Genomic DNA, 17,819 nt, shown 5'->3' on the forward strand with positions numbered 1-17,819 from the left:
TTGTTGTTGTTGTTTTAGTCTTTCAAGAAAAAAAGGCCTAAATGAATTGGGTTGTCAAGAGAAATGATGCTTCGACTTTTGGAACCTTCCAAAATGTTGCCACCACTGCTTTTTAAACTAACTTACTACCATTAGTCTATCTCCTAAGCACGTAAGAACGACCAGTCCAACCCCTGGGCATGAAAGAAAGGATTTACATAATTTGGGTCTGGGTAACGGAGGAGACTAGCAATGACCACAGAGAAGAGAAGGACCAGTAACAGGTAAACCAGAGGAGGCTCAGAGTATGAACGGCTTGGGTACCAAACAGGAGCCCTGGAGGAAGCTCGGCTGGCTACCTACTGCCATTGCATCTGCACTGCACTATGAATTTGGATGGAAAGCAACATGGAAACCAAAGAGTGAAATTCTTCTCACTCATTTACCAAGTGGCAAGTTCACAGGTTATTTCTGACCCGGAAAATCCTGACTGCTTTAATACAACCAGGATATGAATTTAGTACTGTGTCTAAAGCCAGGCAGCTGTAGTTTTAAGAATTTATTATATAAACCATATTATGACTCGTTAAATATGTGTTTGTATACAGTTCATTTTTTTTGATAGTTAAAAAATATCAAATGTAGCAAGAACCCAGTGTAATGCAGGTCCAAATGGGTTAGGAAATTACTCTTGTCTTCTCTAGACTTCACTGGGGACTCTGTGACAAAAAGGGAAGGAGACAGTTCTTGAAAGCTGAAAATTGGGTTTTTAGGGAGAATCAAGTGACTAGCTTCTTACAGATTCCCAATGCCAATTACGATGACATTTCTATTGAGGCATAATAAGTGTGCATATGATGCACTTCTAATCCTTACCTGTGTCTCTGGACGCAAACCAGTATCTTCACTCTCTTTCTCAGTTTCTTCCTTACTTGGAGTCTTAGATATAAACTTGTTTTTGCTTACAGATTCTTCCACCAGTTTTTTTTCTGATTCTTTCATTATTTCCAGGGTCTCTTGAATAGTGTTACTGTTAGACATCTTCTTCAGTATAATACAGTGGGCTCTATGGACTCCTAAAGAAATGTCAAATGCATTAAACAGGAGGCATTTATCCATACTTCACATACACACAAGACTTGCACTTCACATAGTAGTCTGCAGCAGCCACCCTGTAACCCACAAAGGGTCCTTGGATAAATGGTGACCCAGGATTGATTGACTGACTGCTTTCTTTCTTTCTTTCTTTCTTTTTTAAAAAGATTTTATTTATTTGATAGAGAGAGAGAGCAGGAACACAAGCAGAGGGAGTGGGAGAGGGAGAAGTAGCCTTCCCGCTGAGCAAGGAGCCCAATGTGGGGCTCCATCCCAGAGCCCTGGGATCACGACCTGAGCCAAAGGCAGACATTTAATGGCTGAGCCACCCAGGCTCCCCACTTTCTTTCTTTTTTTAAACGCTTTATTGAGGTAGTGGCGCCTGGCTGGCTCTGTCAGTGGAGTGCGTGACTCTTGATCTTGCGGTTGTGAGTTCAACCCCCATGATGGGTGTAGAGATTACTTAAAAATAGAATCTTTTAAAAAAATAATAAAAGCTTTACTGCGATAAAACTGACATACAATAAACTGCATATATTTAAAATGTACAATATAATGAATTATGAACACGCACATGCCTGTGAAACCATCATCACAATAGAGATGGTGAGCACATTCAAGGTTCCTCCTGCTCTTTTGTAAGCCCCTCCCCAAGTCTGTGACTGATCTGCTTTCTGTCACTACAGATTAGTCTGCATTTGCTAGCATTTTACATCATACATTATCTGGATTCTTTTACTTGGGTAATTACGCTGAGATTCACCAGGATCCAGTTCTAAAGCAATGTAGTATGAGTCCTCTTAGCACTTTATTTGCCCTGTCTTTTTTCCTACAGAAATTTGCTCACATTTTCAGCTTGAGCACTAGACTCTCTCCAGAAAGAAAAGTATATTATAAAGTTCTATTCACTACCAGCGAGGACCACTCTCCCTTCCCAAGGGAGAACTTCCACAGAGACCACAAGCCACAACAATGTTACCAACTTCAAGTATCTCCCTCTTCAAAAGGCAGCAAAATCAGATGTTGGTTATAGATTCTTAAATTCTTTCCTTTATCTTAAGCAATGAAGACGTAAGAATCTTTGCTTTGTTATTCACTATTTGGGTTCAGTCACTCCCCTGCGTCCCAGTGCACAGAGCTTTTGTCTTGCAGGGTAACTAGCTCTTTATCACTCACTCTGGATACCTGGGAAATCCTGTGAGCAAGTGAACATAGTAATCCAAGCACACAGAAACATAAGTCTGTAGAGGTTCCTCCTTACTATAGATTACAGACTGCCCTTCAATCCTGAATACTTCTCTTTCCCACCTTTAAAAAGGTAAGACTAGAAATGCTCCCAGACATCATGTTTATTTCACGTGGCCCTGGAAATTGAGCCAAACAAACATATAGCAATGATTCAAGAAAACTGTCACATTGTCATTTTTTCCTCCTTCCAATCAGTTCAAAAGATGAGACCATGAAGGCTCCTTAAGAAGCACAGGTAATCTCATCCTGGTGTAAATTAGTCCGTAAGATTACTGCTTTGTTTACCTTGTGGTGGCTCTTTTGCAGGTGCCTAGACAGTTTGCAGAGGGCTGGACAAAGGCCTTTAAAAGGCCAGAGAGTCATTCATATAATCCTAGTCATACCATTGAATTTAAGATGACAAATACTGGAAGAAACTGACTACACAAGAAAATGGCCAACATTCTATTTTTTAATTAACTGGATCTAGTACCTAGAGGGTTCTATAAAAGAGTTATAATCTATGGAGCTTTATGGATCTTTGGCTGTTCATGGAGACTGCATATACACACTTGCGATTTTTTCTCCCATAGGTAAATCAAGCACCCATTCTCTTCAGTCTGAAGTGTAATAAAACTCAGCACATGCCTTTTCCATATCTCTTAGCTGGGAAACATCAATAGAGATCAGAATTGTAAGAGTTCTTAAATATGCCTTCACACAACACCACCCCCCTGCCAATCTCCCCACATCAGAACTTCCTTTCTGTAACTTCCTGCAAGCCTCTCCTAGGAAACTCCTGGCAAGGGATCATCGCACTATTTTTTAAATAGTCTTACTGCTACAGAGCTACTCCCTATAATAAGCTATGCACTGTTTCAATCTTGATGCTAAATCTGCTGTCCAGTCACACAAAATTAGGTTTACTTCTTTTACCACATAACAGACCTTCAGTATTTTCTTTTTGAGGTTTAAAATCTCAAAGAGATTTTTCTGTCAGAAAGAGAATGTGAGGACTGGCAAATGGGGAAATTGGATGAAGGTGGTCAAAAGGTACCAGTTTCTAATTAGAAGACAAATACATACTGGGGATGCAATGTAACCACATGATGACTACAGTTAATACTGCTGTATGGTATATCTGAAAGTTGTTAAGAAGGTAGATCCTAAAAGTTCTCATCACAAGGAAAAAAAAATTTGTAGCTATATAAGGAGATGAATGTTAACTAAACTTATTGTGGTAATCATTTTCTTTTCTTTTCTAAAAAGATTTTATTTACTTGTCAGAGTGAGAGAACACACCCAGAGAGAAGCAGCAGGCAGAGGGAAAAGCAGGCTCCCCGCTGAGCAGGGAGCCCAATTCGGCACTCCATCCCAGGTACCTGGGATCATGACCTGCACTGAAGGTAGACACTCAATCAACTGAGCCACCCAGGTGGCCCTGTGGGAATCATTTTCAGTATATATGTATGTCAAGTCATTATGTAGTACACCTTAAACTTACACCTAGCTATATGTTAATTATATCTCAATTTAAAAAAGGGGAGAAGGTGCTATGGAAAACTATAAAGCAGTTGGGTGCTTCTTTTTCCAGGTTTCAATTACCAAATAGGTATATCTCTTCAAATGAGAATAACAACTTTGCAGCTCCTTTTCACACATAAGTCAGAAAAGACTCAACTATCTGGATACCTAGACTAACTTCACAGTGTCTAAACACTGCTTCTCAGCCACAGCACTAAGGGAAAAATTCTTACTCCAAGGAAAATGCAACAGCAGAGGAAAAGGTACACTAGCTCACTAGCACACTACCCAAATCTTCCCTTTCTTCCATACATACCAATCTAGCCCAGACTTACTTCTGGTGTTTGCCTTCATTTAAGGGAAAGTGACCCTATTCTGAGCCCTAAGAGGTGGACCTTAATTAGGTACACCAGTAATGGTAATTGTTTCCTTTTTGAGACTGGTTTGGGAAGACCATGATTTGATCATTATCAGAGAGACTAGGACAATTTGCTGGGATCCTAAGTAGCTAGATCAGTAATTCCGTTTCCTTTTTGTGACTGATTTAGGAAGGGGCAAGTGACTCAATCATACCTGGTGAAATATGAGAGGACTTTGCCAGGTGAGTAGCTTCAAAGAAAGGTTATTCATTCTATTAAAAAAAAAAAAAGCCACTAGGAAAAAAATGGTTGTTATCTTTTACTGAAGGTAGTCTTGTGTACAGATGATGCCTGGATTGCAATATTCTATTAACTCAAGGAGGATGGTGAAGCAGAGAGAATAAGCCTGGATCCTTGATGCTATGAGGCGGACTGAATTAGCCTGGATCCTTCTAGCTTTGTACCTCTTGATACATGAGGTCATAAATCCCATTATCACTTAAGCTATTTTGAGTTGAGTTTACCATTCCTTCTAGCCAGAAGCATCCTGAGATAATCAAAAACTGTAGGTGAAGAGAGGGACTACCTGGACCAGACAGACAAGCCTAGCTTTATAAGTAGAAATAACTGACAGAGAGCGAGCGAGCGAGAAAGAGAGAGAATTGATGGTATCAGCTAAAACTTTTGGAGTGCTCATGCTGTGTCAGGCACTATCCTAAAGTGTTTTTTTTTTTTTTCATTTTTTTTATTTTATTTATTTATTTATTTATTTGACAGACAGAGATCACAAGTAGGCAGAGAGGCAGGCAGAGAGAGAGGAGGAAGCAGGCTCCCTGCCGAGCAGAGAACCCGATGCGGGGCTCGATCCCAGGACCCTGAGAACATGACCTGAGCCGAAGGCAGAGACCTAACCCACTGAGCCATGCAGGCGCCCCATATCCTAAAGTGTTTTAAGTGTCTCATTTTATCTTACGTCAATTGTATTAGATATATATTTTATTATCATCACTATTTTATAGGTAAGTAAGCTGAAGTACAGAGCAATTAAATACTTACAACTGGTATACAGCAGAGCAGGACTCAAAGCCAGGAAATATGGCTCTAGCACTTGCTTTATTAACCTTTATGCAATACTTCCACTAATTAAGGGGACAGATGCTCAAAGATTAGGCAGAAAACGGAAGGTCTACCAAAGATACAACGGAATCATGGAATTCACAATTGGAAAGGGACGCAGAAGCTTTCTCATTTAGTTTCATCCTTTTATATCCACGGACCTTCTCAGTCAGGTTCCTGAATCATCAATAACTCTGAAAAATTGTTGGCTTGACCCTGTTTGTATACATCTAGTGAAAGGAAGTCATCTCTTCCATATACAAACCTTTTTTCGGGGGAAAGTGTAAAGAGGTAAAACTTCCTTTCCGGTTACTTCCTGCCACTGGCCTCAGTTTAGTTCTCTGTGCAAGTCATAAAGAACAAGCTTAATCTCCCTTCCATGTCAGCCCCTTACAGGAGACAACTCTATCTTCCTTCTTTCTCTAAACACTTCCAGCTTCTTAAGGCAGGTCTTTAAATCACATGGTTTTATTTCCTCACCATTTTGCTTCAGGATAAGAAAAAGCTACCTTCAAGTTAACAACGGCTAGTTATGAGAGGTCAGAGTGTTACTATTCAGAGTCAAGATCCACCGGAAGACACACTGAGCTCAAAATTGTATTTCTTGAGCTGAGGCTCTCTTTTGTTCTACAAAATAAACTTTAACTATGTCCATCTCCAGTCCTGCAATCCTATGTGGAAGTCTCTCCTTTTTCTTATGGCAAAAAATTTCTGGAAACAAATTTTTCAATGCAAAAAGTGAAGGTTCCAGCTGAGGGACAAGACAAAGACAATTTAATAACTTTTAAAAAAGTCTTAAGGAGGAAGAATAAAGCTAGAAGAAAAGGGTTAAAAGCAGAGAAGTAATTTCTACTCTTCATGGTTTATTTGGTACAGAGAGGAGATGAAGGGCTTGGGGCAGTCAAAAGAAAAGAACTATTTCATATGTAACTTGACTAGAACAAAGCAAAGACATTAACATCCCAGGAGAGCCAAGATACATGCTTCCCTACAAACTATCTCTGCACATTGTACATTTTGTCCAGGCAAACAGTATAACTTTAAGCCAGAATGTCTCCTGAGGACACTCAGTGGCTCAAAGCTTCAGAGGGGACTGCCAGAAGTGGGGGGCAAGGAGATGGAGTGAGGAAATAGGATGATACGGGGAAGATGATTGGGAGCCAAGATCTGGCAATTTTTTCAGGGAGAAAACTGCATATTCCCCATAAATTTTTTGACTGCCAAGGTAAGTACCTTCCAGAGCACAGTGAAATTATATATCCTTCCATCAACTCATAAACAGCTTTCTAGGCATGAGGCCAAAAAAGAATATATTATATAGGGGACACTCAGAGACAGAAGGGCATTTTCTCCCTTTTAATCTATGGCCAAGTAGACAAAATATAAGCAAGAAGACAATAGCTAGAGGCCAAAAATTCTGACCTTACCCTGTGGCAAAATTCTTGTAAACTTACCAGTCCTCTGCCAATTTGTATAGCAAGAATAAATGACTCTGAATTGAAAAAATATATTTTTTAAACTGTTCAAAATCTAGAGGCTCAAGAGAACAGATAAACAAATTACTATATGTTCATAGAATACTGTGCCACAATAAAAAAGAAAGAACTTTTGGTGTTTGCCTTGTTCTGAGGACACATGATCAGAGAAACTGACCCTATTCTGAACCCTAGGAGGTGGACCTTAATTAGGTACACCAATTATGGTAATTGTTTCCTTTTTGTGACTGGTTTGGGAAGGGACCAGTGATTTGATCATTATCAGAAAGACTAGGGGACTTTGCTGGGAATATACTGAAATACACAAAAACATGGATGGATCTCAAACTATTATGGTAGGTAAAAGAAAGCAGAACTCCCTTTAAAAAAACATAATTCCATTTACAAGAAGTTAATGGACATGGAAAACTAAACTACAATGATTTAAATCAGGAGGTGCTTGCTTAGGAATGGGGGTAAAATATGGGTATAAGGGATCCTTCAAGTGATGGAAATATTCTGTCTTGTTGGGGGATGTGGTTATATGGGTGTATGTAACTGTCAAAAGTTATTAACTGAATGCCTAAGATCTGTGCATTTTATTGTATGTTATTTAAACACACACACACACACACACACACATATAAACACACACAAACCACACACACAAGTGCCCTTAGGAGTCATGACAGCGGGGACAAAACATCCTTATAGTTAAAACGGAAGGGTAAAAACAAAACAAGTCTGTGCTTATGCATGGCAAGTCTATTCCTACATTGACTGGAGTTGGGAGAAAAGGAAAAAGCACTAATGTTCACTGAGCACAATTATGAACCTGGTGCTTTATGCACTTCAACTCATATTCACTAAGAGAAGTTAATCACCTTGCTCAAGGTCATACCACTACTAAATAACAGAACCAGATGAGAACACTGGTGTTGTCTGATTCCAAAGTCTACATGCTTTCTTTGACTCCGATTTATTTTTCCAACATATTACTTTATTTAATCCAAACAAAACTCTTGTCAGGGAATTTTCAGATGAAGAAACTAAGCTCAGGGATGCCTGGGTGGATCAGTCAGTTAAGAGTCTGCCTTCGGCTCAGGTCATGATTCCAGGGTCCTGGGATCGAGTCCCTCATTGGGCTCCTTGCTCAGTGGGAAGCCTGCTTCTCCCTCTGCCTGTTGCTCCCCTTGCTTGTGTTCTCTCTCTCTCTCCCTCTAACAAATAAATAAATTCTTAAAAAAATTAAAAAAGGAAGAAACTAAAACTCAGAGGAATTAAATAACTTTCCCAAGTTAATATAAGAGGAGCAAGCGCAGGATTCCAACTTAGCTGAATCTAATCCCAAAGCCAAAGTTGTAGGTGTCCCAAGGTAGACATTCAAGAGTGTTCTGGGGCATGAAGTGTGGGATGAAAGGGGTGCCTAGAACCGAAGTCTCTCTACAGAGTGTTGCTGGGGGACAAATTTGGGGGTTCAAAAATTGGGTTTCTACATTCTCCCATCTTTTTCCTCAATCTGGGTCACCCCCATGACTTTAAACTTTTACAGTTTACAGAGAGTATCTTATTCGATCTTCTCAAGGTATAAAAAATTATCTCAATTTTTGAATGAAATATTAACAGTAAGAAATATTAAGTGAATTGTTCAGGGCCACACAATATGTATAAGGAGGTAGAATTCAAATCCAGGTCTTCTTGATTACAAAATCCCATGTTCTTTCCACTATAGTGCTCAAAGGATGAAAACCAAGAACAGTATGATAACTTCCTGCCTGAAGAGGTAAATAGCTCAACCGCCCTGGGGAGATATGATAAAAGACCCTACTGAGTTATAAATAAGAGACACGGGTCCAATACTCCCTTTTCTTCAAAGAGAGAAAGCAGAATATGGGGGACTAGAGAATAAAGTACTTATGGAACATGTAAGGCTACAGTTATATGACAGTCACTAAGTCCTTTAAGAACTTCAAAAGTCAACAGTCACAGGTTTCACTAGTACTAGGCCAATAAAAATAACAATAATGACAACAATTTTACCAATTTTTAGATCAGGGGAAGTGTTAAGAAGATGACTCCGCTCTATAAATGCAAAAGGATTTACTGGTGTATAAAGAAGGCCACAGGAGTTGGCTGATGTCTAGAGCAATTTCTTAGGCAAACTAAAGAAAGGAACAAGACTAAAATGTTCTGGACATGTACCTTCTTTCTTTGTTCAATATCTGTTACAGCTGTACTTGTCCTGAAATGAGAACTACAGGTGCTTTTAATCAATGGACTAAAATGTTGGGCATCATTATAGTTTCTATTAGCTTCTCTACATTTCTGGCCAAAAAATGCCCATTTTACTTCTGTGAGCAAAACAGAACAAATCAAATTTCCTCCTCTTTTAAGCAAAGAGCACCAGTGGGTGGGTGCCTTTCCTTCTGCTGCTTCCATTTTCTTTAGTTTTATCATAGTAATGCCACTATGTAGAAAATATCACAGAATCTTAGGGAGGCATAGGACCTTGAAAGTTCATACTGTATTCTTCCACGCCCTGGCAAAAGTGCTCCCAGCTGAATCCAGAGAAGACATTCTGGCAAAGAGAATAAAAAAAATCACAACTTACCTACTGTTCATGGCATTTCAGGATGCTTTCTATTACTAACTTAAATGCTATGTGGCTAAGTCTACCTTGCCCTACTGTGATTACTTTATTTTTATTTATTTATTTATTTTTTAAAAGACTTTATTTATTTATTTGACAGACAGAGATCACAAGTAGGCAGAGACAGGCAGAGAGAGAGAGGGAAGAACGCTCCGCAATGAGCAGAGAGCCTGACGCGGGGCTCGATCCCAGGTCCCTGAGATGGTGACCTGAGCCGAAGGCAGAGGCTCAACCCACTGAGCCACCCAGGCGCCCCCCCTGTGATGACTTTAGAAGTCAATGTCACTGCTTGTTAGGTAGAGAGGACACCTAAGCCAACAATATAGTATTAAAAGAATATTTCAAAATATAAAATGAAATGTGAGATTGCCAGAGAAATGAAAGAAGAATCTAATTTCATATGAAGGAACTAAAAACCTTTAAGAATCACTATTCCTTAAGCCTCTGCTGCAAAGGAGAGTCCACTATTTATTCTATAATATCCAATTACCTCTTCCTTAGCAGAACCACTCATTTTAGGTTGGGCACATGGCTGCCTGGAAAAAAGCTACACATATCCCAACCTCCACTGTAGCTAAATACGAGGACATGACTAAGTTCTAGTCCATGAGACATAAGAAGTAGTGTTAGGAATTAAACTATGTCCCCCTTCAAACTTGTATGTTGAATCCCTAACCTCCTGTATCTCAGAATGTGACTATATTTGGAGATGGGAGTCTTTTTTTTTTTTTTTTTAAGATTTTATTTATTTATTTGAAAGACAGAGATCACAAGTAGGCAGAGAGGCAGGCAGAGGGAGAGGAAAGGAAGCAGGCTCCCTACTGAGCTGAGAGCCTGATGCGGGGCTCTGATCCCAGGACCCTGGGATCATGACCTGAGCCGAAGGCAGAAGCTTTAACCCACTGAGCCACCAAGGCATCCCAAGATGGGGATCTTTAAGGAGGTGATTAAGTTAAAATGAGTGGGGTGGGGCCCTAATCTAATCTGACTGATATCTTTATAAGAAGAGGAAATCCAGACACACAAAGAGACATGAGAAATACATGGGCAGAGGAAAAACTGTGCGATAACACAGTGAGAAGGAAGCCATTTCCAAGTCCTGGAGAAAGGTTTCCAGAGAAACCAAATCCACCAACACTTTGATCTTGGACTTCTAGTCTCCAGAACTGAGAAAATAAATTTCTGTTCCTTAAACCACCCAGTCTGTCTTATTTTATTATGGTAGCCCTACGAAATTAATACAAGCAGTAAATACAACCTCTATGAAGTACCCTTAAAGAAGTGGGTAGCCCTTCTTTACTTACCCTAATTCCTACTGGCTTAAATGTAGAAACAGCCATCTGGGACTGTGAGATGATACTAAGATTCAAAACCACAGATCATGAGGAAACAGACGAAAGAAACCTGGATCCTTGACTGGAGCAGTCCCAGACTAGACTGACTACCTCTAGATTTCCTGAATGTGAGAAAAATATACTTCACTCCTAACTAAGATACTAGATACAAGTGTGTGCATGTGCATATACACAGACACAAAGTAATTCTGATAAAGCCAGTAATAATTCCTCGATTCCTACAAGCAAAAATCAAGCAGCAACACTCTGGAGCTTATATGCTTAGGAGAGAAGAAGTTAAAATAAAGAAAAGTTGGTATTTTTTTTAAAAGATTTTATTTTTAACATGGGGCTCGAACTCACAAACCCAAGATTAAGAGTCACATGCTCTACCAACTGACCCAGCCGGAGACCCCAAAAGTTGGTATTTTATGGAATATATAAGAGCATCACCCTTGTGCTCTAGTACCACCTCTGCTGTAAGGAAAAGACTGAACATAATAATAGGGTGAGTTAGGGGTAGCACCCATCAAAATAAAGAACATTCAAGCTCCAGAGTATAGAAGGCAGCAAGCTTGTTGTAGTGGATAAATTTTATGAACTCTGTAATTTGATGTGAATTTGGCTAGGAGAGTCCGGTTTCCACAACTTAGCAATCATGTAACTAAGCCTGGGCCTCCTCATTTGTAAGATCAGGCATCAGACACACCTCACAGAGTCACTGAAAAAACATGTGAGATTACAAGTGCAATGTGCTTGCACACAGTAGATGCTCAGAAAATGTCATTCCACAGTAAGAAGGGAGAGAACAATGACTGAGAGACCCCTTTCCCTTGCTGCTCACTGGTACTGTTTTTCTCTTATGAATGAACACATTTCCATTCAGAATTGGTATCTTGTATATACCCTTTTCCCGATCAGTGTAGAAGCCATGTTATCCTGCATAGGTGAGACTCTTACCTATTTCAGTGATAAGCGGACAGTAAAAGACTACAAGAAATAGAAAAGAGAATTTTATTTACCCCTTCCTGTTAGCTTCCACTTTTTCTTAGTACTTTGGTATTTTAAGAATTTTTTTTTTAAGTCAATTCAGGTAAATGCTTCTTCCAAAAGAAAGAATTCCAATGTTTGATATAGCTGTAAGCGCAGGCCCAAGGCAAGAGATCAATCACTGAAGAGTGACAAGGTCTTCAGACTCTGTTACCCACGATGGCTGGTCAGATGTGTAAAGAATACCTAACGTTTGATGGTTCAGATCCTAAGGAGCCCTCACTTCTAGAATTATGCACTCTGTTGTGTGCACAGAGCTAGACACAAAGTAGGCATTATCGTTCCTTTTTTATGGAAGAATAAACTGAAGATCAAAGTGATCAGAGGGCAAAACTCATTCACTCTAATTTCAAAGTACATCAAAAATCTGATGATTTCCCACACTTCCACTGCTACCACCCTAGTCCAAGCCGCCATCTTTCTTGGTGGAATGATTATAATAAGCTACTAACTAGTTTCCGGCTTCCAATCTCGCTTCCCTCCAGTATTTTCTAAACATAGTAGCCACAGTGACTGTGAAAAAAGATCTTCAGATCATGTTACACATTTGCTCAAAACCATTCAATGGCTCCCATCTCAATCAGAGCAAAAGCCGAAATTCTTAAAATGACCTACAAAACTTAAATAATCTCATACCAGTTTGCCCTCTGACCCCATCTCTTACTATGTTGCCCCCAACCCCCACTATTGCAGGTCCAGTCATACTGGCTCCTCACTATGCTCTAAGCCCACTTTATAGTGATTACTTTTGCTGTTCCCTCCTTCGCCCAGAGCAATCATTTTCCAGATAACAGCATGCTTACTTCGTCTCTTCAAGTCTTTACTGAAATGCCATCTCAGTAAGCCTTCCTCTGGTCATAATAACTAAAGTTATAAAACCCCAAATACGGGCACCTGGGTGGCTCAGTGGGTTAAAGCCTCTGCTTTCGGCTCGGGTCATAATCCCAGGGTCCTGGGATCGAGCCCCACATCGGGCTCTCTGCTCAGCAGGGAGCCTGCTTTCCTTCCTCTCTCTCTGCCTGCCTCTCTGCCTACTTGTGATCTCTGTCAAAAAAAAAAAAAAATTAAAAAACAAACAAACAAACAAACCCAAATACTTCCTATCCTACTCCAAGGCCTCCCCTAACAAAAAGTTATTTAATTAGATTCCAAACGGACTTTTTGCTTCTCTTTGCTTAACAGATAAATCTGATGGTTTTCTTCCTTTGAGACAGAAAGTGACAGTATAATGAAAAGTTCACATCTCACTCATAGAGATGCAAATACCTCAAAAGGGGAGAACAAATTCATGGGCTTCTTGAGGTCTCTTTCAGTCTTTCAAATCTGTAAACAGTCAAGCATGGGAGCACTGGAGAGAGGAGAACATGACACACCATAATTTCTATCTATGATGTAAAATATAAGAAAAGGAACATAATACTCTTGATTTCACTTACAAAAATCTAGGGTGGGAGGTTTCTTGGTATGAATGACTCAATCTCTAAAGCAATAGGTACAGGAGAATATACATGCCACGATCTCCGATGACAAGGAACTAACACTGAGCTGAGTGAAATTTCCCAGACCTACCCTAATAAATATGAACAGGCTAGGAAAGTGAAAATGGAAAACACAGATGCAACCTCCAGCTTATTTTCTTTCTTTTTAAAAAGTATTTTATTTATTTATTTGACAGAGATCACAAGTAAGCTGAGAGGCAGGCAGAGAAAGAGGAGGAAGCAGGCTCCCTGCTGGGCAGAGAGACCAATGCGGGGCTCGATCCCAGGACCCCGGGATCATGACCTGAGCCAAAGGCAGAGGCTTTAACCCACTGAGCCACCCAGGTGCCCCTCGAGCTTATTTTCTAACTCCAGACAAATGGAGTTAGAGTGGAAGAGAAACAAGGATAAGCAAGTCAGACACAAGGTGACAATTTCTGACTCAGATTTAAAATTACCAAAATAGGGGCGCCTGGGTGGCTCAGTGGGTTAAGCCTCTGCCTTCGGCTCAGGTCATGGTCTCAGGGTCCTGGGATCGAGCCCCGCATTGGGCTCTCTGCTCAGCAGGGATCCTGCTTCCTCCCCCCCACCCCGCCTGCCTCTCTGTCTACTTGTGATCTCCCTCTCTCTGTCAAATAAATAAATAAAATCTTTAAAAAATAAATAAATAAATAAATAAATAAATAAATAAAATTACCAAAATAAGCAACACACCTCTAGATATAAAGACAAATCTCTTCTGGTCTATAAGGCCAGAGAGTTTGTTTTAGACTTGGCATAAGCTCAACTGACTACAGCAGCAGCCTGATTCACAAACAGGTGATAGGTGTTTCCCACCATATCTTCTTCCAATCAAATCACATTAAGAAGATGATGTATCATTACAGTGTTTATATTAAACTGCAAATTTTGAAAGAGAAGAGAAAAACATCTTATAAAATGATGATATGTATATGTTCTATCTGCTCATTGGCCCCCAGGTCAGCCAATCTGATCCAGGACTCCATGGCAACAGGCTCTATCACTAAGAGCTATAAGACAAGATTCCCTCTGCCTTTTCTGTCCTCCTCCTCCTCCTTTTTTTTTTTTTTTTTTAAATAACGCATTTCCCACAGAAACTGCTGCAAATACTGTCAAAAAATAGTCTCTACAGACAAGTAAGAAATCCTGCCATTCTGATATACTAAAAATGAATACTGGGGAGAAAGAGTGGACAGCAATGACAATGAATCTATGCAAATAACAAGGGATCCCAAAAACTCCAGAGATTTTACCCTGTTTAATTTCAGTAGAGAAATTCGGGAACCCTTGAACTGTGAAAAACCAACACCAAGATAAATTGAGGATTAGTAATTAGGGAGTGCTGCCTTCCCCACTAAAGTTACGGCGTTGAAGCTTCCCATGCCACAATATACAGGGAGAACTAAAAGCTTTAATTTAAGACAGCTAACCTTTTCCCACAATTTTTTTTGAACTGTTAAAATAAGCCTCAAAACTCACAGATCTCAGGTTCTTATTCTCCATATCTTGCAAACCACAGTTCATACGTCCTTCGAATTCTATGTCTGTCTTCTCTACATTCCCCTCCCCCAGCACCCTCACTATGCTTAGAGAAAAAAACTGCCATGTCCAAATGAGGAAATAATATATTTGCTCTTCACATACCATATGCCCCCATTCCTTCTCCCTCAGCTGTAGACCTTCTTGAAGCAAAGAGGAAACAAGATAATTACAAACTAGACAAGGAGACTAGAATGAAACAGCCCATCATTCTCCCCAGTGATACTCATTGACATTCTAAAATTCACCTGACATATTACAAGGTATCCTGCTTTCCTGGCATGCTTTTCACTAATAACTGATGCAACAAGAAACTTTGGTCCCCACCTTGTGGTACATGATGGTAAGTGAATGCTAAGAAGTAGACAGAATCTGAATGGTCAGGGTCAAAATTAGCTTGGAAACTGTACATTTTCATCTGGCTCATTTCTGTTTTGTTTTAATTGTGCTAAACAGACGTAATATAAAAATTACCATTTTATTCATTTTTAAGAATACAGTTCAATAGTAGCATTAAGTACATTCACATTTTCCTGCATTGTAGAAGAGAACATCATTTCAGACACAAAAGCCATGGTAAGAAACTACAATCATTCTTTCTAGGACTATTTACTAAACATGTATTTATTATACAAGTCACTTACTATTAAGAAGTATAGCTTATGAAGAACATTCAGATGTTAAGATCTGACACTAATGCTCACTAAAAATAGCCACCCACATGTCTATTTCCAGTATGTTTTTCATATGCTGAATACAGTTTCTTACATGCACATCTCAGATCCCAAATAAGTCCAAAGTAGATGGAAGTCTACATCTCTTTTGTCAGCACTGAGTTCCAAGGGACCCGTAAGAGCAGACTAACATGAGAAGCAATAGACAGAGTTCCAGAAATTCCTAGAACAGAGAAAATGCTTCCTGTTACACTGTTTCAAATTTCCCAAGAATTAAGGAGATATTAAGGAGAATGAAGGTTGTTAAGGAGACAACCCAGAAAAGAGGTAAAATGTAACTTGTAGTGGGAATCATAAATAATATCAAAACTAAAAAAAAAAAAAAAAAAGTCACATTGGGGAGAGGGGGAATCACTCCTAGGCCACTCTCTACAATAATTTCCTTTACACCTTCAGAGCAGAAAACCCAAACATTTTGCTCTGGTCCTACAGCGCAGCAAACTGCTCCCCACCCCCCCCCCCCCCACCCACCCACCAGCTTTTTTAAGATCCTGGGCCAGTACATATAGAAACACAGCACATTTACTGACCATAGAAGCACAGGAAGTTGCTTGAAAAGGCTATTTTCTCAGGATAACCACCCTGGGCTCTGGTCAGAGGAGGTCATCTTCCTCAAGTACCAACAACAGCCACAGCAGCTCATTTATTATACGCCTATTGTATTCCAAACACCATACTCAAGAATTTATAGAAGTTATCACATTTATCTTCACTTTAATATATTCTGAAAATTTGCTTTCAAATACTAACAGGATTAAAATTTTTTTCATTCTTGTTTTTTTGTTTTTGTTTTTAAAGATTTTATTTATTTATCTGTCAGAGAGAGAGAGACAGCACAAGGAGGGGGAGCAGTGGGCAGAGGGAGAAGCAGGCTCCCTGCTAAGCACCGGGCCTGATGTGAGGCTCGATCCCAGGACCCTGAGATCATGAACTGGGCCAAAGGCAGGTGCTTAACTGAATGAGCCAGCTAGGCATCCCCTTCATCCTTGTTAACAAGACCAGAAAAGGTCCTTGATAGGCTTCTTTATACTTACAGAAAACACATACGCACAAAAGAAAAGAAAAATGAGCCATAATCCATAACTAAGAGATAACTGCTATTAACAGATAAATTTTTCTAAAATAGATAGTTTTCAGATAAATTTTTCTAAATTTTTTCCATATTTCTATGGAATTTGTATCCACACTGCATGTATTTCCATACCTAATAATTTTTATGTAGTATACATTACACAGAACATCTTTATACCATGTTTTTTCTACTACTAAAATGTGATTTAAAAAAAAAAAAAACAACCTGTGGCCATTTTCTCCATTATTACTTTTACCAGTCACTTTAATAGTTATCTGATATTCTACTACATACATGTACCATAATTTTTTTTAAAGATTTTATTTTTAAGGGGCACCTGAGTGGCTCAGTCATTAAGCGTCTGCAGCTCGGGTCATGATTCCATGGTACTGGGATTAAGCCCCACATCAGGCTCTCTGTTCAGCAGGAAGCCTGCTATTCCCTCTCCCCCTGCTTGTGTTCCCTCTCTCATTGTGTCTCTCTCTGTCAAATAAATAAAATTTAAAAAAAAATTTTTTTTAAGTAATCTCTACACCCAAAGTGGGGCTTGAACTCACAACCCCAAGATTAAGAGTGGCATGTTCTACTGATTAAGCCAACCAGGAACCCCACATGTACCATAATTTTTAACTATTTCCTTATTATTGTATAGTTAGGAAGCTGTTTTTTTTTTTTTTTTAAGGTTTTTTTTTTTTTTTTGAAGATTTTATTTATTTGTTTGACAGACAGAGATTACAAGTAGGCAGAGAGGCAAGGCAGAGAGAGAGGAAGGGAAGCAGGCTCCCCGCCAAGCAGAGAGCCTGATGCGGGGCTTGATCCCAGGACCCTGAGATCATGACCTGAGATGAAGACAGAGGCTTTAACCCACTGAGCCATCCAGGTGCCCCGAGGGAAGCTGCTAATTTTTACAACAAAATAATGTTGTGATGAGTATCTTTGAACTTAGATCTTTATTCATATTTCTCACCAACATTTAAGAGTTTTGGAGATAAAAAAATTTCTCCCTTAGTTCACCCCAATAAATAGAAAAAAGGAGAGCCACACTACCTAATTATGGTATTTTTCAACTGTTCCCCCAGGAACATATAATGTCCACTTAAGCACATCCCATGACAGTGCCTGGACTTTAAGTTAGATATTCACCCAGGCAGTGCACTTTTTACTTT

At 39.5% G+C, this 17,819-nt stretch overlaps 1 protein-coding gene across 21 annotated transcripts in view; it reads right to left on the minus strand.

Annotated features, from left to right (window-relative positions):
• The window catches only part of R3HDM2 (R3H domain containing 2), a 158,518-nt gene that overhangs the window by 42,566 nt on the left and 98,133 nt on the right, over positions 1–17,819 (minus strand). For 20 of the 21 annotated variants that reach the window (XM_032874547.1, XM_032874545.1, XM_032874548.1 and 17 more), the window contains one exon: positions 856–1,055. In XM_032874547.1, the coding sequence (XP_032730438.1) occupies positions 856–1,020 (165 nt within the window). In that variant the 5' untranslated portion in view covers positions 1,021–1,055. Of the gene's footprint in view, positions 1–855; positions 1,056–15,615; positions 15,704–17,819 lie in introns of those variants that run through there. The other variant, XM_032874546.1, reaches the window with a different exon arrangement.

This window comes from Lontra canadensis, unplaced genomic scaffold (genome assembly GCF_010015895.1).
Source record: "Lontra canadensis isolate GAN:19392208 unplaced genomic scaffold, GSC_riverotter_1.0 scaffold53, whole genome shotgun sequence".
NCBI lineage: Eukaryota > Metazoa > Chordata > Mammalia > Carnivora > Mustelidae > Lontra > Lontra canadensis.